This window comes from Drosophila montana, unplaced genomic scaffold, assembly GCF_035044405.1.
Source record: "Drosophila montana isolate Dmon_TW-CO22-7 unplaced genomic scaffold, ASM3504440v1 contig_2668_1, whole genome shotgun sequence".
Taxonomy (NCBI): Eukaryota; Metazoa; Arthropoda; class Insecta; order Diptera; family Drosophilidae; genus Drosophila; species Drosophila montana.
Window position 1 is genome coordinate 1,097,080 of NW_026997535.1, and position 27,680 is coordinate 1,124,759.

At 34.0% G+C, this 27,680-nt stretch overlaps 3 protein-coding genes across 3 annotated transcripts; all 3 read left to right on the top strand.

Annotated features, from left to right (window-relative positions):
• Positions 1-892: 892 nt before the first annotated feature.
• Dbp73D (putative ATP-dependent RNA helicase Dbp73D) lies at positions 893-3,255 on the top strand. Its single transcript, XM_064683863.1, has 3 exons — positions 893-1,024; positions 1,082-1,923; positions 1,981-3,255. The coding sequence occupies exons 1-3, from the start codon at positions 1,002-1,004 to the stop codon at positions 3,156-3,158; spliced, it is 2,043 nt and encodes a 680-aa protein (XP_064539933.1). The 5' UTR covers positions 893-1,001; the 3' UTR covers positions 3,159-3,255.
• A 281-nt stretch (positions 3,256-3,536) lies between these two features.
• On the top strand, positions 3,537-4,340 carry PGRP-SB1 (Peptidoglycan recognition protein SB1). The gene is made up of 2 exons (XM_064683865.1): positions 3,537-3,688; positions 3,753-4,340. The coding sequence occupies exons 1-2, from the start codon at positions 3,637-3,639 to the stop codon at positions 4,274-4,276; spliced, it is 576 nt and encodes a 191-aa protein (XP_064539935.1). The 5' UTR covers positions 3,537-3,636; the 3' UTR covers positions 4,277-4,340.
• A 628-nt stretch (positions 4,341-4,968) lies between these two features.
• LOC135429596 (uncharacterized) lies at positions 4,969-5,745 on the top strand. The gene is made up of 2 exons (XM_064683937.1): positions 4,969-5,166; positions 5,226-5,745. Exons 1-2 carry the CDS (start codon positions 5,158-5,160, stop codon positions 5,532-5,534), a joined length of 318 nt encoding a protein of 105 aa, XP_064540007.1. The 5' UTR covers positions 4,969-5,157; the 3' UTR covers positions 5,535-5,745.
• The last annotated feature ends 21,935 nt before the right edge of the window (positions 5,746-27,680 follow it).

The window sequence follows — 27,680 nt, forward strand, 5'->3', positions numbered from 1 at the left end:
AAACTCTGCTAAACAAAGAACCCGTCTGGCTGGGCTTTTCCCCAAATCAGCTTAAGCTCAAGTCCATGCGAATGAACCAAAAAACACACCGCAACTATATTATTTTGTTTCTGTTGTTACTAAAAATAACGCACTTTGTGGCTTTTTTATGACCGCAATTTGTTTAAGTATTAAATAATTTGAGCTTGGCTTTTTATTGTCGTCGATTCCATGTCGTACTAAAGCATTTAAATAATATTTTAAGCTACCCACTTTTTCCAGTTGCCCGGCAAAAAGTGCAACCATATTTCATTTCGAAAATTGATTTCAATTAAAAATCTTCCTCTCGGTGGTAAAACATATGTGTAAGCATGTGAATAATTTAAAATTTCTCTGATTTGCATAGAATTTGAATATTCATTTGAAACCTGCTGTAATGATAAATGATTATTTAGCCTAGCCAAGTCTTCAGTGATACTACCAAACGCATCTAACCGGTTTCGCTATGCGAACTACCATTTGCTTAAGTGGCAAAAGACGTTTGTGTTTTAATACGCACGTAAAGGCGAATCAGAGTAGACGCTGGCTTAAATGAGTCATAATTGGCAAAAAATCCACAGAGCGTAGAACTCGAGGCAGTTAGTAATGTACACGCATCAACGCAGTTAAGACGTCAACCGTGGAAAAGGGAAATAAAAATCCCCTGCAGTTTTGCATATGCACTCATTTCAAATGTATTTCCGTTGACAAATTGGTTAATTAAGGTAGATGTTACTCTATAAAAAAAACTGTAAACATTTCTTGTTCTAAACCGCAAGTAAGGTGTGGCTTTCCCTTTGCTCTGTATCATATTCAAATTGCGCGCTTAAAATGCTTACCGTATACGATATATCGATATGCCAATCAAAGTATCGATGACAGTGGTGTTCCTTGATATATCGATAAAGGCATCGATGCTTTGCATTGCAGAAACGTAAACAACTGGCAACACGTGCGCGGCTTTTACAAAATTGTGTTTTAAAATGGAATTATTCACAGTAAATCGGTAATTAGAATACCTAGCTTACGGTACACATTTATTAATTTATTAATAAACCAACAGCTATACCGAGGATCAAAACAAAGGCACAAAAGACAGTGGCGAAGCCACAAGCGAGGATGCAATTTTACAGAAGCTGCTGCAGAAAGCAGAAAAACGCAAAAGGAAACACAAAAGCAGCGATTCGACAATAACAAAGCCAGAGACAGTGCCTGCTGCTGAGCAGCCAGCAAAAGATGAAGATGCACCTGTGAAGCCAGATAATGAAGCAGAGCCAAAGCCAGACCAACCAACCGAGCCCACGGAAACAGAGGCTTCAAATGATTTCCAAGTGCTTGGCGCAGATGCGTCGGCGGCCAAGCGGCAAAAAGTAGAAATGGTTTTACCCGCTTGGCTGGCACATCCAACAATCATCGAAGGAGGTAGCCTCGACCCAGAAGACAGTCCCAATGCCGAGACGGACGTGGCATCCATCAAACAGCTGCCCTACCTGGAGAAGAACACATGCAGTGTGCTTAAGCAAATGAAGATCAAGCGACTGTTTCCTGTCCAAACCGTCGTTATACCCTGGATACTAGAGGCGCAGGCCAAGCCGGAGCCATTTCGACCGCGGGATATCTGCGTCTCGGCACCCACAGGCAGCGGCAAGACATTGGCTTTTGCCATACCCATTGTTCAGCTGTTGGCCAAGCGCGTACAGTGCAAAGTGCGCGCTTTGGTGGTGCTGCCGGTTGCTGAGTTGGCGCTACAGGTGTACAAGGTGTTCAGCGCACTGTGCAGCAAGACAGAGCTGGAGGTGTGCCTGCTCTCCAAGCAGCATCGTCTAGAGGAGGAGCAGGAGAAGCTGCTGGAGCAGTATAAGGGTGTCTACTACTCCAAGGTGGACATTGTAATCACTACGCCAGGTAAGCGGTTATCTTTGCTAATTGAATGACTCTCTAATTCTTATTTGATACTTTCAGGCCGTCTTGTGGACCATTTACATGCCACCAAGGGCTTCTGCCTGAAGTCGCTACAGTTCCTGGTCATCGACGAGGCGGATCGTATAATGGACGCTGTCTTCCAGAACTGGCTCTATCACTTGGACACGCATGTGCGTACGACGACTGATCAGCTGCTCACGGGCGTGCAGGCACCACTCTGTTATCAGGAGCTTCTCAACAGCTATGGCAAGCAGCCGCACAAGCTGCTCTTCTCGGCCACACTCTCGCAAGATCCCGAAAAGCTGCAAAATTTGCGCCTGTTTCAGCCCAAACTATTTACCACAGTGCTGACAATGCCAGTTCTGCAGCCAGCCCCAGGCAACGCCGAGCTGCCCGAACAGGGCGTAGAGCAGAGCAGTCAATTTATTGGAAAGTACACCACGCCGGCGGAATTGACGGAGCAGTACTGCCTGACGGAAATGCGCCTGAAGCCGCTCACATTGTACGCCATGGTGCTTCTAAATGGCTGGAAGCGGTTCCTGTGCTTCACCAACAGCGCCGACACAGCCAATCGTCTGGCCTTTGTGCTCCAGCATTTATTCGAGGGGTCGCCCACCAAGGTAGAAGAGCTCTCCGCGAAAATGTCGACGGCAATGCGCGCCAAACGTCTTACAGATTTCGCGCGTGGCAATATTCATGGCCTGATCTGCTCTGATGCGCTGGCGCGCGGTATTGATGTGCCAAATGTGGATATTGTGGTGTCCTATGAGGCGCCGCGTCACATCAAAACATACATACATCGCGTGGGCCGCACGGCGCGCGCTGGCCACAAAGGCACAGCCATAACTCTGCTCACGGACAAGGATCAGGCGCAATTCAAAAAAATGCTCTACGAGGTGGGCAAATCGATGGGCGAGGAGATAACCGTCTCTCCGGACATTGAAGCGGAGCATGCGAACATTTACAAGAGTGCTCTGGAGAAGCTGCGTCTGCGTCAAGAGAAACAGAAGTCCGAGAAAAAGCTGCAGAAGCTGCGCCTGACACGCAAAGCGATTGTGCACAAGAATTCTGATAAACCGTTGACGCTCATGGAGAAGCTGCAGCTCAAGGTGGGCGTCCAAGCTCTGCCTGATGCGAAGCCTCCAAAGGCGAAAAATGAAGACAAGCCAAAGCCCGAAAAGCGCGCTAAGCAAAAACGCGAACCTATCAAACAGTAAACGGGATATGCGGGACTTGGGTAAACACCTGCGACACTGACAATGTTCAATAAATATATATAGCTAAAAGTTGAAATATATAGAAATATATTATGTATGGGCGTAATTGTTTATTTTGTCTTATCACTAGCAAGGCCAAGTGATTCCCCCACGGGTACATCACCGAGAGCATATAAGAAATATGTCTCAGCATTGTCGAATTTTGTATACTCTTTTTAAAGCGATGCTTCATTTAAATATGTCCTGATTTATGCACTGAAAATAGAACTGTAACGAGAAGCTCATTTTATTCAGAGCAATTTATTTAAACAGGAGTTTTGAGATGCTTACTTATACTTTTTATTTATTTATAATAATTGTTACAAGCCGGTTAAGCAAATGAGCATACCCCAACCATCTAGTGGCAATTGCCCCGCCTTATCGGGCTATTTAAACAGCTCGTTTAGCAGAGTAAATCTCAAAAGTGAAACGGCAAGCGATGAACACAGCAGCATTCAGGTTTCTGGCGATTGCAGCGCTTTGCGCCATTGGTAATTAATCAACTAAATTGTCAACTTATAGAACTGGCACTAATCATCCCAATCTTTAACACAGCGCTGCCCGCAACGACGCAGGCGTTGACCATTGAACCCCGTAGCAGTTGGGGTGCTGTGAGTGCCCGATCGCCCTCACGTGTAAACGGCGCCGTGGAATATGTGATCATCCACCACTCGGATAATCCCAATGGATGCAGCACGTCACAGCAGTGCCAGCGCCTGATTAAGAACATACAGTCGGATCACAAGGGCAGACGCAGCTTCAGCGACATTGGCTACAATTTCATTGTTGCCGGCGATGGCAAGGTGTACGAGGGTCGCGGCTTTGGACTGCAGGGCTCCCATGCGCCCGGCTACAATCGCAAGAGCATTGGCATCGTATTTCTGGGCAACTTTGAGAGCAGCGCGCCCTCGGCACAGATGCTGCAGAACGCCAAGGATTTGATTGAACTGGCCAAACAGGGCGGCCACCTAAAGAACGACTACACTCTGCTGGGCCATCGACAGACCAAGGCAACCGCCTGCCCCGGCACGGCGCTCTACAACGAGATCAAGACCTGGCCGCACTGGAAACAGATTTAAATTATAGATTAGATGTGTCGTGAATCTCGATGTAGGAAATAAATTATCCCAATTTACATGTGTATACATATCATGGCTTTAAATTAACAAACAATTGCCGGTGGCTACACTCCTGTTTGAACCAACTACCATCTCAAACCAATCAATTGGTTCTTCCCAATTTTAAAAGAATTAGAAGTGAAATTTAAGTTAAAAAAACATATGGTGACTTTTTAAGACCTAAAAAGATGACGATTATCGATTGGTACTAAAAAAAGTAACAATATTATTCCAAAATTAGACAAAAAGTCTGATGTAAACTCTTGAGATTTGGATATGATGGATACCGAATCGACAGAAGGTATCCGTGCAAGTCTAAAGAGGACTATTTTTACCCGAGGTATGACAAACAAATCATCAAAAAAGTTTTGATTTTCGAACCGTCTCAGTTGGCAAATATTCTGTTTTTTGTCAGTTTTGGGCAAAATATTTAATTCAATTATAATTTTTTGAATTTCTTGCCCTTATTGACCTGTAATTGTGTATATGTTTGAAGAAGTGTGACGATTTGATGAGATAGTGACAAAATACTTTGTTGGCATGTATATAATGCGATTTGCCTTATATATAGCGAGCCCAGAAGAAGTGTCTTGCGTCAACGGGCCAAGCTTGAGCAATGCAAATGAGCTGCCCTTGAGCTGCACACTCGGTTCCAGCGCTCAAATGGGCAGGCACACGCTCCAAATAGGGGGAACCCTCCAAAACGGGTGGCTGCATTTGAAAAGCAAATGCAGTGAAATAGATGAATGACAGGGTATATAATTAGCTGGGCAGGCGACAAAATTGAACAGTGACCAGCTAGCCAGCGGCAAAGGCGCATCCTCTCTCAGACTCACCCCAACATGAAGCTGGTAAGCTGTACAAACAAATGTTCCTTTAGTGAAACTAACAGGCAATGCCTCGATGGCAGCTCATCATCAGTTGCCTGCTGCTGGCCTTCGGACTGTGCCAGGCCAGCGTTATACCTGCCAGCACGGGAGTAGCCATTCAAGGGCCCGCCCTGGTGCCTGTGGCTGGGAGCCATCAGTTTGTGGCCCGCAACTACAATGGCCTCTATGTGCCGACGACGGCTACAGCTTGGCCAGCTTGGACGCCTTATCCCAACACCTACTACAAATATAGTGGCGGCTATCCCACCTACACCTATCCCAGCTACAGCTATCCTTATGGCTACTATCCCGGCTATAACTATGGCTATGGCTATAAGAGTGTCTGGTAAGCCAGGGATATGGGAAGTTACATACATATTTAATAATGCAATTATTGTAATGTGATAAATGACACCTTTACCAAATCACAATCAGATAAGTCCAAGTTTAATAAATATATTATCAAGCTCATAAAACATTATATACTGTTCAAAATATACAGATATTGTAATAAAGCACTGAATATTTTGAATTGTTAAATCTCTAATTCAGGTAATTTCCGAAGAAGTCAACACATTTGGCCATTTTTTTAATATCTCGGCCAAATAATGTCCGATTTGATATACCATTTTTTATACCATTTTGTACTCGTAAGGATCAGTACTATCGATTGGCATCAAAAAAATAAAAATCTAAATTTTGACCAAAATCAACAAAATGGCAAGGGGTTACATCACGTTTTTTCTAAAAATCGGTGTCGGTTCGAAAATCGAAACTTTTTTGATGATTTTTGTTGAATATCTCGGGTAAATATTGTCAGATTTTAAAATGTTATACCTTTTTGAATTCGTAGGGATCCCTACTATCAATAAGCATTCAAACATTTTAAAAATCGATTGGTAAAAAAAAGTGGTTGACCAAAAACCGATTCGTTTGTAAAGTCAACCTTTTTTGATGATTTTTTGGAATATCTCGGCCAAATAATGTCCGATTTGAGCATTTTATACCATTTTGTACTCGTAAGGATCAGTACTATCGATTGGCATCATAAAAATAAAAATCTAAATTTTGACCAAAATCAACAAAATGGCAAGGGGTTACATCACGTTTTTTCTAAAAATCGGTGTCGGTTCGAAAATCGAAACTTTTTTGATGATTTTTGTTGAATATCTCGGGTAAATATTGTCAGATTTTAAAATGTTATACCTTTTTGAATTCGTAGGGATCCCTACTATCAATAAGCATTCAAACATTTTAAAAATCGATTGGTAAAAAAAAGTGGTTGACCAAAAACCGATTCGTTTGTAAAGTCAACCTTTTTTGATGATTTTTTGGAATATCTCGGCCAAATAATGTCCGATTTGAGAATTTTATACCATTTTGTACTCGTAAGGATCAGTACTATCGATTGGCATCATAAAAATAAAAATCTAAATTTTGACCAAAATCAACAAAATGGCAAGGGGTTACATCACGTTTTTTCTAAAAATCGGGGTTGGTTCGAAAATCGAAACTTTTTTGATGATTTTTGTTGAATATCTCGGGTAAATATTGTCAGATTTTAAAATGTTATACCTTTTTGAATTCGTAGGGATCCCTACTATCAATTGGCATTCAAACATTTTAAAAATCGATCGTTAAAAAAAAGTGGTTGACCAAAAACCGATTCGTTTGTAAAGTCAACCTTTTTTGATGATTTTTTGGAATATCTCGGCCAAATAATGTCCGATTTGAGCATTTTATACCATTTTGTACTCGTAAGGATCAGTACTATCGATTGGCATCATAAAAATAAAAATCTAAATTTTGACCAAAATCAACAAAATGGCAAGGGGTTACATCACGTTTTTTCTAAAAATCGGGGTTGGTTCGAAAATCGAAACTTTTTTGATGATTTTTGTTGAATATCTCGGGTAAATATTGTCAGATTTTGAAATGTTATACCTTTTTGAATTCGTAGGGATCCCTACTATCAATAAGCATTAAAACATTTTTAAAATCGATCGGTAAAAAAAAGTGGTTGACCAAAAACCGATTCGTTTGTAAAGTCAACCTTTTTTGATGATTTTTTGGAATATCCCGGCCAAATAATGTCAGATTTGAGAATTTTATACCATTTTGTACTCGTAAGGATCAGTACTATCGATTGGCATCAAAAAAATAAAAATCTAAACTTTTTGAAAATCGATGTGTAAAAAAAAGTGGTTGACCAAAAACCGATTCGTTTGTAAAGTCAACCTTTTTTGATGATTTTTTGGAATATCCCGGCCAAATAATGTCCGATTTGAGAATTTTATACCATTTTATACTCGTAAGGATCAGTACTATCGATTGGCATCAAAAAAATAAAAATCTAAATTTTGACCAAAATCAACAAAATGGCAAGGGGTTACATCACGTTTTTTCTAAAAATCAATGTCGGTTCGAAAATCTAAACTTTTTTGATGATTTTTGTTGAATATCTCGGGTAAATATTGTCAGATTTTAAAATGTTATACCTTTTTGAATTCGTAGGGATCCCTACTATCAATTGGCATTCAAACATTTTAAAAATCGATCGGTAAAAAAAAGTGGTTGACCAAAAACCGATACGTTTGTAAAGTCAAACTTTTTTGATGATTTTTTTGAATATCTCGGGTAAATATGTCCGATTTTAAATGTTATACCTTTTTAATTCGTAGGATCCCTACTATCAATTGGCATCAAAAAAATAAAAAAAATTTGACCAAAATCAACCAATGGAAGGGTTACATCACGTTTGTTTCCTAAATAATCGGTCGTCGGTTTCGAAAAGCGAAACTTTTTTGATGATTTTTGTTGAATATCTCGGGTAAATATTGTCAGATTTTAAAATGTTATACCTTTTTGAATTCGTAGGGATCCCTTCTATCAAATGGCATTCAAACTTTTTGAAAATCGATGGTAAAAAAAAGTGGTTGACCAAAAACCGATTCGTTTGTAAAGTCAACCTTTTTTGATGATTTTTTGGAATATCTCGGCCAAATAATGTCCGATTTGAGAATTTTATACCATTTTGTACTCGTAAGGATCAGTACTATCGATTGGCATCATAAAAATAAAAATCTAAATTTTGACCAAAATCAACAAAATGGCAAGGGGTTACATCACGTTTTTTCTAAAAATCGGGGTTGGTTCGAAAATCGAAACTTTTTTGATGATTTTTGTTGAATATCTCGGGTAAATATTGTCAGATTTTAAAATGTTATACCTTTTTGAATTCGTAGGGATCCCTACTATCAATTGGCATTCAAACAAATTTTAAAAAAAATGTTGACCAAAGATCTAAGCAATAATGGAATATCCCGGCCAAATAATGTCCGATTTGAGAATTTTATACCATTTTGTACTCGTAAGGATCAGTACTATCGATTGGCATCAAAAAAATAAAAATCTAAATTTTGACCAAAATCAACAAAATGGCAAGGGGTTACATCACGTTTTTTCTAAAAATCGGTGTCGGTTCGAAAATCGAAACTTTTTTGATGATTTTTGTTGAATATCTCGGGTAAATATTGTCAGATTTTAAAATGTTATACCTTTTTGAATTCGTAGGGATCCCTACTATCAATTGGCATTCAAACATTTTAAAAATCGATCGGTAAAAAAAAGTGGTTGACCAAAAACCGATTCGTTTGTAAAGTCAACCTTTTTTGATGATTTTTTGGAATATCCCGGCCAAATAATGTCCGATTTGAGAATTTTATACCATTTTGTACTCGTAAGGATCAGTACTATCGATTGGCATCAAAAAAATAAAAATCTAAATTTTGACCAAAATCAACAAAATGGCAAGGGGTTACATCACGTTTTTTCTAAAAATCGGTGTCGGTTCGAAAATCGAAACTTTTTTGATGATTTTTGTTGAATATCTCGGGTAAATATTGTCAGATTTTAAAATGTTATACCTTTTTGAATTCGTAGGGATCCCTACTATCAATTGGCATTCAAACATTTTAAAAATCGATCGGTGAAAAAAAGTGGTTGACCAAAAACCGATTCGTTTGTAAAGTCAACCTTTCTTGATGATTTTTTGGAATATCCCGGCCAAATAATGTCCGATTTGAGAATTTTATACCATTTTGTACTCGTAAGGATCAGTACTATCGATTGGCATCAAAAAAATAAAAATCTAAATTTTGACCAAAATCAACAAAATGGCAAGGGGTTACATCACGTTTTTTCTAAAAATCGGTGTCGGTTCGAAAAGCGAAACTTTTTTGATGATTTTTGTTGAATATCTCGGGTAAATATTGTCAGATTTTAAAATGTTATACCTTTTTGAATTCGTAGGGATCCCTACTATCAATTGGCATTCAAACATTTTAAAAATCGATCGGTAAAAAAAAGTGGTTGACCAAAAACCGATTCGTTTGTAAAGTCAACCTTTTTTGATGATTTTTTGGAATATCCCGGCCAAATAATGTCCGATTTGAGAATTTTATACCATTTTTACTCGTAAGGATCAGTACTATCGATTGGCATCAAAAAAATAAAAATCTAAATTTTGACCAAAATCAACAAAATGGCAAGGGGTTACATCACGTTTTTTCTAAAAATCGGTGTTTCGAAAATCGAAACTTTTTTGATGATTTTTGTTGAATATCTCGGGTAAATATTGTCAGATTTAAAATGTTATACCTTTTTGAATTCGTAGGGATCCCACTATCAATTGGCATTCAAACATTTTAAAAATCGATCGGTAAAAAAAGTGGTTGACCAAAAACCGATTCGTTTGTAAAGTCAACCTTTTTTGATGATTTTTTGGAATATCCCGGCCAAATAATGTCCGATTTGAGAATTTTATACCATTTTGTACTCGTAAGGATCAGTACTATCGATTGGCATCAAAAAAATAAAAATCTAAATTTTGACCAAAATCAACAAAATGGCAAGGGGTTACATCACGTTTTTTCTAAAAATCGGTGTCGGTTCGAAAAGTCGAAACTTTTTTGATGATTTTTGTTGAATATCTCGGGTAAATATTGTCAGATTTTAAAATGTTATACCTTTTTGAATTCGTAGGGATCCCTACTATCAATTGGCATTCAAACATTTTAAAAATCGATCGGTAAAAAAAGTGGTTGACCAAAAACCGATACGTTTGTAAAGTCAACCTTTCTTGATGATTTTTTGGAATATCCCGGCCAAATAATGTCCGATTTGAGAATTTTATACCATTTTGTACTCGTAAGGATCAGTACTATCGATTGGCATCAAAAAATAATCTAAATTTTGACCAAAATCAACAAAATGGCAAGGGGTTACATCACGTTTTTTCTAAAATCGGGTGGTTCGAAAATCGAAACTTTTTTGATGATTTTTGTTGAATATCTCGGGTAAATATTGTCAGATTTAAATGTTATACCTTTTTGAATTCGTAGGGATCCCTACTATCAATTGGCATTCAAACATTTTAAAAATCGATCGGTAAAAAAAAGTGGTTGACCAAAAACCGATTCGTTTGTAAAGTCAACCTTTTTTGATGATTTTTTGGAATATCTCGGCCAAATAATGTCCGATTTGAGAATTTTATACCATTTTGTACTCGTAAGGATCAGTACTATCGATTGGCATCATAAAAATAAAAATCTAAATTTTGACCAAAATCAACAAAATGGCAAGGGGTTACATCACGTTTTTTCTAAAAATCGGGGTTGGTTCGAAAATCGAAACTTTTTTGATGATTTTTGTTGAATATCTCGGGTAAATATTGTCAGATTTTAAAATGTTATACCTTTTTGAATTCGTAGGGATCCCTACTATCAATTGGCATTCAAACATTTTAAAAATCGATCGGTGAAAAAAAGTGGTTGACCAAAAACCGATTCGTTTGTAAAGTCAACCTTTCTTGATGATTTTTTGGAATATCCCGGCCAAATAATGTCCGATTTGAGAATTTTATACCATTTTGTACTCGTAAGGATCAGTACTATCGATTGGCATCATAAAAATAAAAATCTAAATTTTGACCAAAATCAACAAAATGGCAAGGGGTTACATCACGTTTTTTCTAAAAATCGGGGTTGGTTCGAAAATCGAAACTTTTTTGATGATTTTTGTTGAATATCTCGGGTAAATATTGTCAGATTTTAAAATGTTATACCTTTTTGAATTCGTAGGGATCCCTTCTATCAATTGGCATTCAAACATTTTAAAAATCGATCGGTAAAAAAAAGTGGTTGACCAAAAACCGATTCGTTTGTAAAGTCAACCTTTTTTGATGATTTTTTGGAATATCTCGGCCAAATAATGTCCGATTTGAGAATTTTATACCATTTTGTACTCGTAAGGATCAGTACTATCGATTGGCATCATAAAAATAAAAATCTAAATTTTGACCAAAATCAACAAAATGGCAAGGGGTTACATCACGTTTTTCTAAAAATCGGGGTTGGTTCGAAAATCGAAACTTTTTTGATGATTTTTGTTGAATATCTCGGGTAAATATTGTCAGATTTTAAAATGTTATACTTTTTGAATTCGTAGGGATCCCTCTATCAATTGGCATTCAAACATTTTAAAAATCGATCGGTGAAAAAAGTGGTTGACCAAAAACCGATTCGTTTGTAAAGTCAACCTTTCTTGATGATTTTTTGGAATATCCCGGCCGAAACGTAATGTCCGATTTGAGAATTTTATACCATTTTGTACTCGTAAGGATCAGTACTATCGATTGGCATCATAAAAATAAAAATCTAAATTTTGACCAAAATCAACAAAATGGCAAGGGGTTACATCACGTTTTTTCTAAAAATCGGGTTGGTTCGAAAATCGAAACTTTTTTGATGATTTTTGTTGAATATCTCGGGTAAATATTGTCAGATTTTAAAATGTTATACCTTTTTGAATTCGTAGGGATCCCTACTATCAATTGGCATTCAAACATTTTAAAAATCGATCGGTGAAAAAAAGTGGTTGACCAAAAACCGATTCGTTTGTAAAGTCAACCTTTCTTGATGATTTTTTGGAATATCTCGGCCAAATAATGTCCGATTTGAGAATTTTATACCATTTTGTACTCGTAAGGATCAGTACTATCGATTGGCATCATAAAAATAAAAATCTAAATTTTGACCAAAATCAACAAAATGGCAAGGGGTTACATCACGTTTTTTCTAAAAATCGGGGTCGGTTCGAAAATCGAAACTTTTTTGATGATTTTTGTTGAATATCTCGGGTAAATATTGTCAGATTTTAAAATGTTATACCTTTTTGAATTCGTAGGGATCCCTTCTATCAATTGGCATTCAAACTTTTTGAAAATCGATGTGTAAAAAAAAGTGGTTGACCAAAAACCGATTCGTTTGTAAAGTCAACCTTTTTTGATGATTTTTTGGAATATCTCGGCCAAATAATGTCCGATTTGAGAATTTTATACCATTTTGTACTCGTAAGGATCAGTACTATCGATTGGCATCATAAAAATAAAAATCTAAATTTTGACCAAAATCAACAAAATGGCAAGGGGTTACATCACGTTTTTTCTAAAAATCGGGGTTGGTTCGAAAATCGAAACTTTTTTGATGATTTTTGTTGAATATCTCGGGTAAATATTGTCAGATTTTAAAATGTTATACCTTTTTGAATTCGTAGGGATCCCTACTATCAATTGGCATTCAAACATTTTAAAAATCGATCGGTGAAAAAAAGTGGTTGACCAAAAACCGATTCGTTTGTAAAGTCAACCTTTTTTGATGATTTTTTGGAATATCTCGGCCAAATAATGTCCGATTTGAGAATTTTATACCATTTTGTACTCGTAAGGATCAGTACTATCGATTGGCATCATAAAAATAAAAATCTAAATTTTGACCAAAATCAACAAAATGGCAAGGGGTTACATCACGTTTTTTCTAAAAATCGGTGTCGGTTCGAAAATCGAAACTTTTTTGATGATTTTTGTTGAATATCTCGGGTAAATATTGTCAGATTTTAAAATGTTATACCTTTTTGAATTCGTAGGGATCCCTACTATCAATTGGCATTCAAACATTTTAAAAATCGATCGGTGAAAAAAAGTGGTTGACCAAAAACCGATTCGTTTGTAAAGTCAACCTTTTTTGATGATTTTTTGGAATATCCCGGCCAAATAATGTCCGATTTGAGAATTTTATACCATTTTGTACTCGTAAGGATCAGTACTATCGATTGGCATCAAAAAAATAAAAATCTAAATTTTGACCAAAATCAACAAAATGGCAAGGGGTTACATCACGTTTTTTCTAAAAATCGGTGTCGGTTCGAAAATCGAAACTTTTTTGATGATTTTTGTTGAATATCTCGGGTAAATATTGTCAGATTTTAAAATGTTATACATTTTTGAATTCGTAGGGATCCCTTCTATCAATTGGCATTCAAACTTTTTGAAAATCGATGTGTAAAAAAAAGTGGTTGACCAAAAACCGATTCGTTTGTAAAGTCAAACTTTTTTGATGATTTTTTGGAATATCTCGGCCAAATAATGTCCGATTTGAGAATTTTATACCATTTTGTACTCGTAAGGATCAGTACTATCGATTGGCATCATAAAAATAAAAATCTAAATTTTGACCAAAATCAACAAAATGGCAAGGGGTTACATCACGTTTTTTCTAAAAATCGGGGTTGGTTCGAAAATCGAAACTTTTTTGATGATTTTTGTTGAATATCTCGGGTAAATATTGTCAGATTTTAAAATGTTATACCTTTTTGAATTCGTAGGGATCCCTACTATCAATTGGCATTCAAACTTTTTGAAAATCGATGTGTGAAAAAAAGTGGTTGACCAAAAACCGATTCGTTTGTAAAGTCAAACTTTTTTGATGATTTTTTGGAATATCTCGGCCAAATAATGTCCGATTTGAGAATTTTATACCATTTTGTACTCGTAAGGATCAGTACTATCGATTGGCATCATAAAAATAAAAATCTAAATTTTGACCAAAATCAACAAAATGGCAAGGGGTTACATCACGTTTTTTCTAAAAATCGGGGTTGGTTCGAAAATCGAAACTTTTTTGATGATTTTTGTTGAATATCTCGGGTAAATATTGTCAGATTTTAAAATGTTATACCTTTTTGAATTCGTAGGGATCCCTACTATCAATTGGCATTCAAACATTTTAAAAATCGATCGGTGAAAAAAAGTGGTTGACCAAAAACCGATTCGTTTGTAAAGTCAACCTTTTTTGATGATTTTTTGGAATATCTCGGCCAAATAATGTCCGATTTGAGAATTTTATACCATTTTGTACTCGTAAGGATCAGTACTATCGATTGGCATCATAAAAATAAAAATCTAAATTTTGACCAAAATCAACAAAATGGCAAGGGGTTACATCACGTTTTTTCTAAAAATCGGGGTTGGTTCGAAAATCGAAACTTTTTTGATAATTTTTGTTGAATATCTCGGGTAAATATTGTCAGATTTTAAAATGTTATACATTTTTGAATTCGTAGGGATCCCTTCTATCAATTGGCATTCAAACTTTTTGAAAATCGATCGGTAAACAAAAGTGGTTGACCAAAAACCGATTCGTTTGTAAAGTCAACCTTTTTTGATGATTTTTTGGAATATCCCGGCCAAATAATGTCCGATTTGAGAATTTTATACCATTTTGTAATCGTAAGGATCAGTACTATCGATTGGCATCAAAAAAATATAAATCTAAATTTTGACCAAAATCAACAAAATGGCAAGGGGTTACATCACGTTTTTTCTAAAAATCGGTGTCGGTTCGAAATCGAAACTTTTTTGATAATTTTTGTTGAATATCTCGGGTAAATATTGTCAGATTTTAAAATGTTATACCTTTTTGAATTCGTAGGGATCCCTACTATCAATTGGCATTCAACCTTTTTAAAAATCGATCGGTAAACAAAAGTGGTTGACCAAAAACCGATTCGTTTGTAAAGTCAACCTTTTTTGATGATTTTTTGGAATATCCCGGCCAAATAATGTCCGATTTGAGAATTTTATACCATTTTGTACTCGTAAGGATCAGTACTATTGATTGGCATCAAAAAAATGAAAATCTAAATTTTGACCAAAATCAACAAAATGGCAAGGGGTTTTTGATAATTTTTGTTGAATATCTCGGGTAAATATTGTCAGATTTTAAAATGTTATACCTTTTTGAATTCGTAGGGATCCCTACTATCAATTGGCATTCAACCTTTTTAAAAATCGATCGGTAAACAAAAGTGGTTGACCAAAAACCGATTCGTTTGTAAAGTCAACCTTTTTTGATGATTTTTTGGAATATCCCGGCCAAATAATGTCCGATTTGAGAATTTTATACCATTTTGTACTCGTAAGGATCAGTACTATTGATTGGCATCAAAAAAATGAAAATCTAAATTTTGACCAAAATCAACAAAATGGCAAGGGGTTACATCACGTTTTTTCTAAAATTCGGTGTCGGTTCGAAAATCGAAACTTTTTTGATGATTTTTGTTGAATATCTCGGGTAAATATTGTCAGATTTTAAAATGTTATACCTTTTTGAATTCGTAGGGATCCCTACTATCAATTGGCATTCAAACATTTTAAGGATCAGTACTATCGATTGGCATCATAAAAATAAAAATCTAAATTTTGACCAAAATCAACAAAATGGCAAGGGGTTACATCACGTTTTTTCTAAAAATCGGGGTTGGTTCGAAAATCGAAACTTTTTTGATGATTTTTGTTGAATATCTCAGGTAAATATTGTCAGATTTTAAAATGTTATACCTTTTTGAATTCGTAGGGATCCCTACTATCAATTGGCATTCAAACATTTTAAAAATCGATCGGTAAACAAAAGTGGTTGACCGAAAACCGATTCGTTTGTAAAGTCAAACTTTTTTGATGATTTTTTGGAATATCTCGGCCAAATAATGTCCGATTTGAGAATTTTATACCATTTTGTACTCGTAAGGATCAGTACTATCGATTGGCATCATAAAAATAAAAATCTAAATTTTGACCAAAATCAACAAAATGGCAAGGGGTTACATCACGTTTTTTCTAAAAATCGGGGTTGGTTCGAAAATCGAAACTTTTTTGATAATTTTTGTTGAATATCTCGGGTAAATATTGTCAGATTTTAAAATGTTATACATTTTTGAATTCGTAGGGATCCCTTCTATCAATTGGCATTCAAACTTTTTGAAAATCGATCGGTAAACAAAAGTGGTTGACCAAAAACCGATTCGTTTGTAAAGTCAATCTTTTTTGATGATTTTTTGGAATATCCCGGCCAAATAATGTCCGATTTGAGAATTTTATACCATTTTGTACTCGTAAGGATCAGTACTATTGATTGGCATCAAAAAAATGAAAATCTAAATTTTGACCAAAATCAACAAAATGGCAAGGGGTTACATCACGTTTTTTCTAAAATTCGGTGTCGGTTCGAAAATCGAAACTTATTTGATAATTTTTGTTGAATATCTCGGGTAAATATTGTCAGATTTTAAAATGTTATACATTTTTGAATTCGTAGGGATCCCTTCTATCAATTGGCATTTAAACTTTTTGAAAATCGATGTGTGAAAAAAAGTGGTTGACCAAAAACCGATTCGTTTGTAAAGTCAAACTTTTTTGATGATTTTTTGGAATATCTCGGCCAAATAATGTCCGATTTGAGAATTTTATACCATTTTGTACTCGTAAGGATCAGTACTATCGATTGGCATCATAAAAATAAAAATCTAAATTTTGACCAAAATCAACAAAATGGCAAGGGGTTACATCACGTTTTTTCTAAAAATCGGGGTTGGTTCGAAAATCGAAACTTTTTTGATGATTTTTGTTGAATATCTCAGGTAAATATTGTCAGATTTTAAAATGTTATACCTTTTTGAATTCGTAGGGATCCCTACTATCAATTGGCATTTAAACTTTTTGAAAATCGATGTGTGAAAAAAAGTGGTTGACCAAAAACCGATTCGTTTGTAAAGTCAAACTTTTTTGATGATTTTTTGGAATATCTCGGCCAAATAATGTCCGATTTGAGAATTTTATACCATTTTGTACTCGTAAGGATCAGTACTATCGATTGGCATCATAAAAATAAAAATCTAAATTTTGACCAAAATCAACAAAATGGCAAGGGGTTACATCACGTTTTTTCTAAAAATCGGGGTTGGTTCGAAAATCGAAACTTATTTGATAATTTTTGTTGAATATCTCGGGTAAATATTGTCAGATTTTAAAATGTTATACCTTTTTGAATTCGTAGGGATCCCTACTATCAATTGGCATTCAAACATTTTAAAAATCGATAGGTAAAAAAAAGTGGTTGACCAAAAACCGATTCGTTTGTAAAGTCAACCTTTTTTGATGATTTTTTGGAATATCCCGGCCAAATAATGTCCGATTTGAGAATTTTATACCATTTTGTAATCGTAAGGATCAGTACTATCGATTGGCATCAAAAAAATATAAATCTAAATTTTGACCAAAATCAACAAAATGGCAAGGGGTTACATCACGTTTTTTCTAAAATTCGGTGTCGGTTCGAAAATCGAAACTTTTTTGATGATTTTTGTTGAATATCTCGGGTAAATATTGTCAGATTTTAAAATGTTATACCTTTTTGAATTCGTAGGGATCCCTACTATCAATTGGCATTCAACCTTTTTAAAAATCGATCGGTAAACAAAAGTGGTTGACCAAAAACCGATTCGTTTGTAAAGTCAACCTTTTTTGATGATTTTTTGGAATATCCCGGCCAAATAATGTCCGATTTGAGAATTTTATACCATTTTGTACTCGTAAGGATCAGTACTATTGATTGGCATCAAAAAAATGAAAATCTAAATTTTGACCAAAATCAACAAAATGGCAAGGGGTTACATCACGTTTTTTCTAAAAATCGGTGTCGGTTCGAAAATCGAAACTTTTTTGATAATTTTTGTTGAATATCTCGGGTAAATATTGTCAGATTTTAAAATGTTATACCTTTTTGAATTCGTAGGGATCCCTACTATCAATTGGCATTCAAACATTTTAAAAATCGATCGTTAAAAAAAAGTGGTTGACCAAAAACCGATTCGTTTGTAAAGTCAACCTTTTTTGATGATTTTTTGGAATATCTCGGCCAAATAATGTCCGATTTGAGAATTTTATACCATTTTGTACTCGTAAGGATCAGTACTATCGATTGGCATCATAAAAATAAAAATCTAAATTTTGACCAAAATCAACAAAATGGCAAGGGGTTACATCACGTTTTTTCTAAAATTCGGTGTCGGTTCGAAAATCGAAACTTTTTTGATAATTTTTGTTGAATATCTCGGGTAAATATTGTCAGATTTTAAAATGTTATACATTTTTGAATTCGTAGGGATCCCTTCTATCATTGGCATTCAAACTTTTTGAAAATCGATGTGTGAAAAAAAGTGGTTGACCAAAAACCGATTCGTTTGTAAAGTCAACCTTTTTTGATGATTTTTTGGAATATCTCGGCCAAATAATGTCCGATTTGAGAATTTTATACCATTTTGTACTCGTAAGGATCAGTACTATCGATTGGCATCAAAAAAATAAAAATCTAAATTTTGACCAAAATCAACAAAATGGCAAGGGGTTACATCACGTTTTTTCTAAAAATCGGTGTCGGTTCGAAAATCGAAACTTTTTTGATAATTTTTGTTGAATATCTCGGGTAAATATTGTCAGATTTTAAAATGTTATACCTTTTTGAATTCGTAGGGATCCCTACTATCAATTGGCATTCAAACATTTTAAAAATCGATCGTTAAAAAAAAGTGGTTGACCAAAAACCGATTCGTTTGTAAAGTCAACCTTTTTTGATGATTTTTTGGAATATCTCGGCCAAATAATGTCCGATTTGAGAATTTTATACCATTTTGTACTCGTAAGGATCAGTACTATCGATTGGCATCATAAAAATAAAAATCGAAATTTTGACCAAAATCAACAAAATTGTAAGGGGTTACATCACGTTTTTTCTAAAAATCGGGGTTGGTTCGAAAATCGAAACTTTTTTGATAATTTTTGTTGAATATCTCGGGTAAATATTGTCAGATTTTAAAATGTTATACATTTTTGAATTCGTAGGGATCCCTTCTATCAATTGGCATTCAAACTTTTAGAAAATCGATAGGTAAAAAAAAGTGGTTGACCAAAAACCGATTCGTTTGTAAAGTCAACCTTTTTTGATGATTTTTTGGAATATCTCGGCCAAATAATGTCCGATTTGAGAATTTTATACCATTTTGTAATCGTAAGGATCAGTACTATCGATTGGCATCATAAAAATAAAAATCTAAATTTTGACCAAAATCAACAAAATGGCAAGGAGTTACATCACATTTTTTCTAAAAATCGGTGTCGGTTCGAAAATTGAAACTTTTTTGATGATTTTTGTTGAATATCTCGGGTAAATATTGTCAGATTTTAAAATGTTATACATTTTTGAATTCGTAGGGATCCCTACTATCAATTGGCATTCAAACATATTAAAAATCGATCGGTAAAAAAAGGTGGTTGACCAAAAACCGATTCGTTTGTAAAGTCAACCTTTTTTGATGATTTTTTGGAATATCCCGGCCAAATAATGTCCGATTTGAGAATTTTATACCATTTTGTACTCGTAAGGATCAGTACTATCGATTGGCATCATAAAAATAAAAATCTAAATTTTGACCAAAATCAACAAAACGGCAAGGGGTTACATCACGTTTTTTCTAAAAATCGGGGTTGGTTCGAAAATCGAAACTTTTTTGATAATTTTTGTTGAATATCTCGGGTAAATATTGTCAGATTTTAAAATGTTATACATTTTTGAATTCGTAGGGATCCCTACTATCAATTGGCATTCAAACATTTTAAAAATCGATCGGTAAAAAAAAGTGGTTGACCAAAAACCGATTCGTTTGTAAAGTCAACCTTTTTTGATGATTTTTGGGAATATCCCGGCCAAATAAAGTCCGATTTGAGAATTTTATACCATTTTGTAATGGTAAGGATCAGTACTATCGATTGGCATCAAAAAAATAAAAATCTAAATTTTGACCAAAATCAACAAAACGGCAAGGGGTTACATCACGTTTTTTCTAAAAATCGGGGTTGGTTCGAAAATCGAAACTTTTTTGATAATTTTTGTTGAATATCTCGGGTAAATATTGTCAGATTTTAAAATGTTATACATTTTTGAATTCGTAGGGATCCCTTCTATCAATTGGCATTCAAACTTTTTGAAAATCGATCGGTAAAAAAAAGTGGTTGACCAAAAACCGATTCGTTTGTAAAGTCAACCTTTTTTGATGATTTTTTTGAATATCTCGGCCAAATAATGTCCGATTTGAGAATTTTATACCATTTTGTACTCGTAAGGATCAGTACTATCGATTGGCATCATAAAAATAAAAATCTAAATTTTGACCAAAATCAACAAAATGGCAAGGGGTTACATCACGTTTTTTCTAAAAATCGGGGTTGGTTCGAAAATCGAAACTTTTTTGATGATTTTTGTTGAATATCTCGGGTAAATATTGTCAGATTTTAAAATGTAATACCTTTTTGAATTTGTAGGGATCCCTACTATCAATTGGCATTCAAACATTTTAAAAATCGATCGTTAAAAAAAAGTGGTTGACCAAAAACCGATTCGTTTGTAAAGTTAACCTTTTTTGATGATTTTTTGGAATATCTCGGCCAAATAATGTCCGATTTGAGAATTTTATACCATTTTGTACTCGTAAGGATCAGTACTATCGATAAAAATAAAAATCTAAATTTTGACCAAAATCAACAAAATGGCAAGGGGTTACATCACGTTTTTTCTAAAAATCGGGGTTGGTTCGAAAATCGAAACTTTCTTGATGATTTTTTGGAATATCTCGGGTAAATATTGTCCGATTTTAAAATGTTATACCTTTTTGAATTCGTAGGGATCCCTACTATCAATTAACATTCAAACATTTTAAAAATCGATCGGTAAAAAAAAGTGGTTGACCAAAAACCGATTCGTTTGTAAAGTCAACCTTTTTTGATGATTTTTTGGAATATCCCGGCCAAATAATGTCCGATTTGAGAATTTTATACCATTTTGTACTCGTAAGGATCAGTACTATCGATTGGCATCATAAAAATAAAAATCTAAATTTTGACCAAAATCAACAAAATGGCAAGGGGTTACATCACGTTTTTTCTAAAAATCGGGGTTGGTTTGAAAATTGAAACTTTTTTGATGATTTTTGTTGAATATCTCGGGTAAATATTGTCAGATTTTGAAATGTTATACCTTTTCGAATTCGTAGGGATCCCTACTATCAATCTGCATTCAAACATTTTAAAAATCGATCGTTAAAAAAAAGTGGTTCACCAAAAACCGATTCGTTTGTAAAGTCAACCTTTTTTGATGATTTTTTTGAATATCCCGGCCAAATAATGTCCGATTTGAGAATTTTATACCATTTTGTACTCGTAAGGATCAGTACTATTGATTGGCATCAAAAAAATAGAAATCTAAATTTTGACCAAAATCAACAAAATGGCAAGGGGTTACATCACGTTTTTTCTAAAAATCGGGGTTGGTTTGAAAATTGAAACTTTTTTGATGATTTTTGTTGAATATCTCGGGTAAATATTGTCAGATTTTTAAATGTTATACCTTTTTGAATTCGTAGGGATCCCTACTATCAATTGGCATTCAAACATTTTTAAAATCGATCGGTAAAAAAAAGTGGTTGACCAAAAACCGATTCGTTTGTAAAGTCAACCTTTTTTGATGATTTTTTGGAATATCTCGGCCAAATAATGTCCGATTTGAGAATTTTATACCATTTTGTACTCGTAAGGATCAGTACTATCGATTGGCATCATAAAAATAAAAATCTGAATTTTGACCAAAATCAACAAAATGGCAAGGGGTTACATCACGTTTTTTCTAAAAATCGGGGTTGGTTTGAAAATTGAAACTTTTTTGATGATTTTTGTTGAATATCTCGGGTAAATATTGTCAGATTTTGAAATGTTATACCTTTTCGAATTCGTAGGAATCCCTACTATCAATCTGCATTCAAACATTTTAAAAATCGATCGGTAAAAAAAAGTGGTTGACCAAAAACCGATTCGTTTGTAAAGTCAACCTTTTTTGATGATTTTTTGGAATATCCCGGCCAAATAATGTCCGATTTGAGAATTTTATACCATTTTGTACTCGTAAGGATCAGTACTATTGATTGGCATCAAAAAAATAAAAATCTAAATTTTGACCAAAATCAACAAAATGGCAAGGGGTTACATCACGTTTTTTCTAAAAATCGGGGTTGGTTTGAAAATTGAAACTTTTTTGATGATTTTTGTTGAATATCTCGGGTAAATATTGTCAGATTTTTAAATGTTATACCTTTTTGAATTCGTAGGGATCCCTACTATCAATTGGCATTCAAACATTTTTAAAATCGATCGGTAAAAAAAAGTGGTTGACCAAAAACCGATTCGTTTGTAAAGTCAACCTTTTTTGATGATTTTTTGGAATATCTCGGCCAAATAATGTCCGATTTGAGAATTTTATACCATTTTGTACTCGTAAGGATCAGTACTATCGATTGGCATCATAAAAATAAAAATCTGAATTTTGACCAAAATCAACAAAATGGCAAGGGGTTACATCACGTTTTTTCTAAAAATCGGGGTTGGTTTGAAAATTGAAACTTTTTTGATGATTTTTGTTGAATATCTCGGGTAAATATTGTCAGATTTTGAAATGTTATACCTTTTCGAATTCGTAGGAATCCCTACTATCAATCTGCATTCAAACATTTTAAAAATCGATCGGTAAAAAAAAGTGGTTGACCAAAAACCGATTCGTTTGTAAAGTCAACCTTTTTTGATGATTTTTTGGAATATCCCGGCCAAATAATGTCCGATTTGAGAATTTTATACCATTTTGTACTCGTAAGGATCAGTACTATTGATTGGCATCAAAAAAATAAAAATCTAAATTTTGACCAAAATCAACAAAATGGCAAGGGGTTACATCACGTTTTTTCTAAAAATCGGGGTTGGTTTGAAAATTGAAACTTTTTTGATGATTTTTGTTGAATATCTCGGGTAAATATTGTCAGATTTTTAAATGTTATACCTTTTTGAATTCGTAGGGATCCCTACTATCAATTGGCATTCAAACATTTTTAAAATCGATCGGTAAAAAAAAGTGGTTGACCAAAAACCGATTCGTTTGTAAAGTCAACCTTTTTTGATGATTTTTTGGAATATCTCGGCCAAATAATGTCCGATTTGAGAATTTTATACCATTTTGTACTCGTAAGGATCAGTACTATCGGTTGGCATCATAAAAATAAAAATCTAAATTTTGACCAAAATCAACAAAATGGCAAGGGGTTACATCACGTTTTTTCTAAAAATCGGGGTTGCTTTGAAAATTGAAACTTTTTTGATGATTTTTGTTGAATATCTCGGCCAAATAATGTCCGATTTGAGAATTTTATACCATTTTGTACTCGTAAGGATCAGTACTATTTATTGGCATCATAAAAATGAAAATCTAAATTTTGACCAACATCAACAAAATGGCAAGGGGTTACATCACGTTTTTTCTAAAAATCGGGGTTGGTTTGAAAATTGAAACTTTTTTGATGATTTTTGTTGAATATCTCGGGTAAATATTGTCAGATTTTGAAATGTTATACCTTTTCGAATTCGTAGGAATCCCTACTATCAATCTGCATTCAAACATTTTAAAAATCGATCGGTAAAAAAAAGTGGTTGACCAAAAACCGATTCGTTTGTAAAGTCAACCTTTTTTGATGATTTTTTGGAATATCCCGGCCAAATAATGTCCGATTTGAGAATTTTATACCATTTTGTACTCGTAAGGATCAGTACTATTGATTGGCATCAAAAAAATAAAAATCTAAATTTTGACCAAAATCAACAAAATGGCAAGGGGTTACATCACGTTTTTTCTAAAAATCGGGGTTGGTTTGAAAATTGAAACTTTTTTGATGATTTTTGTTGAATATCTCGGGTAAATATTGTCAGATTTTTAAATGTTATACCTTTTTGAATTCGTAGGGATCCCTACTATCAATTGGCATTCAAACATTTTTAAAATCGATCGGTAAAAAAAAGTGGTTGACCAAAAACCGATTCGTTTGTAAAGTCAACCTTTTTTGATGATTTTTTGGAATATCTCGGCCAAATAATGTCCGATTTGAGAATTTTATACCATTTTGTACTCGTAAGGATCAGTACTATCGGTTGGCATCATAAAAATAAAAATCTAAATTTTGACCAAAATCAACAAAATGGCAAGGGGTTACATCACGTTTTTTCTAAAAATCGGGGTTGCTTTGAAAATTGAAACTTTTTTGATGATTTTTGTTGAATATCTCGGCCAAATAATGTCCGATTTGAGAATTTTATACCATTTTGTACTCGTAAGGATCAGTACTATTTATTGGCATCATAAAAATGAAAATCTAAATTTTGACCAACATCAACAAAATGGCAAGGGGTTACATCACGTTTTTTCTAAAAATTGGGGTTGGTTAAAAAAGCGAAACTTTTTTGATAATTTTTGTTGAATATCTCGGGTAAATATTGTCAGATTTTAAAATGTTATACATTTTTGAATTCGTAGGGATCCCTTCTATCAATTGGCATTCAAACTTTTTGAAAATCGATCGTTAAAAAAAAGTGGTTGACCAAAAACCGATTCGTTTGTAAAGTCAACCTTTTTTGATGATTTTTTGGAATATCCCGGCCAAATAATGTCCGATTTGAGAATTTTATACCATTTTGTACTCGTAAGGATCAGTACTATTGATTGGCATCAAAAAAATAAAAATCTAAATTTTGACCAAAATCAACAAAATGGCAAGGGGTTACATCACGTTTTTTCTAAAAATCGGGGTTGGTTTGAAAATTGAAACTTTTTTGATGATTTTTGTTGAATATCTCGGGTAAATATTGTCAGATTTTGAAATGTTATACCTTTTCGAATTCGTAGGGATCCCTACTATCAATCTGCATTCAAACATTTTAAAAATCGATCGTTAAAAAAAAGTGGTTGACCAAAAACCGATTCGTTTGTAAAGTCAACCTTTTTTGATGATTTTTTGGAATATCCCGGCCAAATAATGTTCGATTTGAGAATTTTATACCATTTTGTACTCGTAAGGATCAGTACTATTGATTGGCATCAAAAAAATAAAAATCTAAATTTTGACCAAAATCAACAAAATGGCAAGGGGTTACATCACGTTTTTTCTAAAAATCGGGGTTGGTTTGAAAATTGAAACTTTTTTGATGATTTTTGTTGAATATCTCGGGTAAATATTGTCAGATTTTTAAATGTTATACCTTTTTGAATTCGTAGGGATCCCTACTATCAGTTGGCATTCAAACATTTTTAAAATCGATCGGTAAAAAAAAGTGGTTGACCAAAAACCGATTCGTTTGTAAAGTCAACCTTTTTTGATGATTTTTTGGAATATCTCGGCCAAATAATGTCCGATTTGAGAATTTTATACCATTTTGTACTCGTAAGGATCAGTACTATCGATTGGCATCATAAAAATAAAAATCTGAATTTTGACCAAAATCAATAAAATGGCAAGGGCTTACATCACGTTTTTTCTAAAAATTGGGGTTGGTTCGAAAATCGAAACTTTTTTGATAATTTTTGTTGAATATCTCGGGTAAATATTGTCAGATTTTAAAATGTTATACATTTTTGAATTCGTAGGGATCCCTTCTATCAATTGGCATTCAAACTTTTTGAAAATCGATGTGTGAAAAAAAGTGGTTGACCAAAAACCGATTCGTTTGTAAAGTCAACCTTTTTTGATGATTTTTTGGAATATCTCGGCCAAATAATGTCCGATTTGAGAATTTTATACCATTTTGTACTCGTAAGGATCAGTACTATCGATTGGCATCATAAAAATAAAAATCTAAATTTTGACCAAAATCAACAAAATGGCAAGGGGTTACATCACGTTTTTTCTAAAAATCGGGGTTGGTTTGAAAATTGAAACTTTTTTGATGATTTTTGTTGAATATCTCGGGTAAATATTGTCAGATTTTGAAATGTTATACCTTTTCGAATTCGTAGGGATCCCTACTATCAATCTGCATTCAAACATTTTAAAAATCGATCGGTAAAAAAAAGTGGTTGACCAAAAACCGATTCGTTTGTAAAGTCAACCTTTTTTGATGATTTTTTGGAATATCCCGGCCAAATAATGTCCGATTTGAGAATTTTATACCATTTTGTACTCGTAAGGATCAGTACTATTGATTGGCATCAAAAAAATAAAAATCTAAATTTTGACCAAAATCAACAAAATGGCAATGGCAAAATGGCAAGTTACATCACGTTTTTTCTAAAAATCGGGGTTGGTTTGAAAATTGAAACTTTTTTGATGATTTTTGTTGAATATCTCGGGTAAATATTGTCAGATTTTAAAATGTTATACATTTTTGAATTCGTAGGGATCCCTTCTATCAATTGGCATTCAAACTTTTTGAAAATCGATCGGTAAAAAAAAGTGGTTGACCAAAAACCGATTCGTTTGTAAAGTCAACCTTTTTTGATGATTTTTTGGAATATCTCGGCCAAATAATGTCCGATTTGAGAATTTTATACCATTTTGTACTCGTAAGGATCAGTACTATCGATTGGCATCATAAAAATAAAAATCTAAATTTTGACCAAAATCAACAAAATGGCAACCATCACGTTTTTTCTAAAAATCGGGGTTGGTTCGAAAATCGAAACTTTTTTGATGATTTTTGTTGAATATCTCGGGTAAATATTGTCCGATTTTAAAATGTTATACCTTTTTGAATTCGTAGGGATCCCTACTATCAATTGGCATTCAAACATTTTAAAAATCGATCGTTACAAAAAAGTGGTTGACCAAAAACCGATTCGTTTGTAAAGTCAACCTTTTTTGATGATTTTTTGGAATATCCCGGCCAAATAATGTCCGATTTGAGAATTTTATACCATTTTGTACTCGTAAGGATCAGTACTATCGATTGGCATCATAAAAATAAGAATCTAAATTTTGACCAAAATCAACAAAATGGCAAGGGGTTACATCACGTTTTTTCTAAAAATCGGGGTTGGTTCGAAAATTGAAACTTTTTTGATGATTTTTGTTGAATATCTCGGGTAAATATTGTCAGATTTTGAAATGTTATACATTTTTGAATTCGTAGGGATCCCTTCTATCAATTGGCATTCAAACTTTTTGAAAATCGATGTGTAAAAAAAGTGGTTGACCAAAAACCGATTCGTTTGTAAAGTCAACCTTTTTTGATGATTTTTTGGAATATCCCGGCCAAATAATGTCCGATTTGAGAATTTTATACCATTTTGTACTCGTAAGGATCAGTACTATCGATTGGCATCATAAAAATAAAAATCTAAATTTTGACCAAAATCAACAAAATGGCAACCATCACGTTTTTTCTAAAAATCGGGGTTGGTTCGAAAATCGAA

Excerpts from the sequence above, each read along its gene's own strand:
- PGRP-SB1 (XM_064683865.1), top strand. The coding sequence starts at position 3,637 with ATGAACACAGCAGCATTCAGGTTTCTGGCGATTGCAGCGCTTTGCGCC. Across the intron at positions 3,689-3,752 it reads TGCAGCGCTTTGCGCCATTG|CGCTGCCCGCAACGACGCAG; the intron begins GTAATTAATCAA and ends TCTTTAACACAG.
- Dbp73D (XM_064683863.1), top strand. The coding sequence starts at position 1,002 with ATGGAATTATTCACAGTAAATCG. Across the intron at positions 1,025-1,081 it reads GAATTATTCACAGTAAATCG|CTATACCGAGGATCAAAACA; the intron begins GTAATTAGAATA and ends ATAAACCAACAG. Across the intron at positions 1,924-1,980 it reads CATTGTAATCACTACGCCAG|GCCGTCTTGTGGACCATTTA; the intron begins GTAAGCGGTTAT and ends TGATACTTTCAG.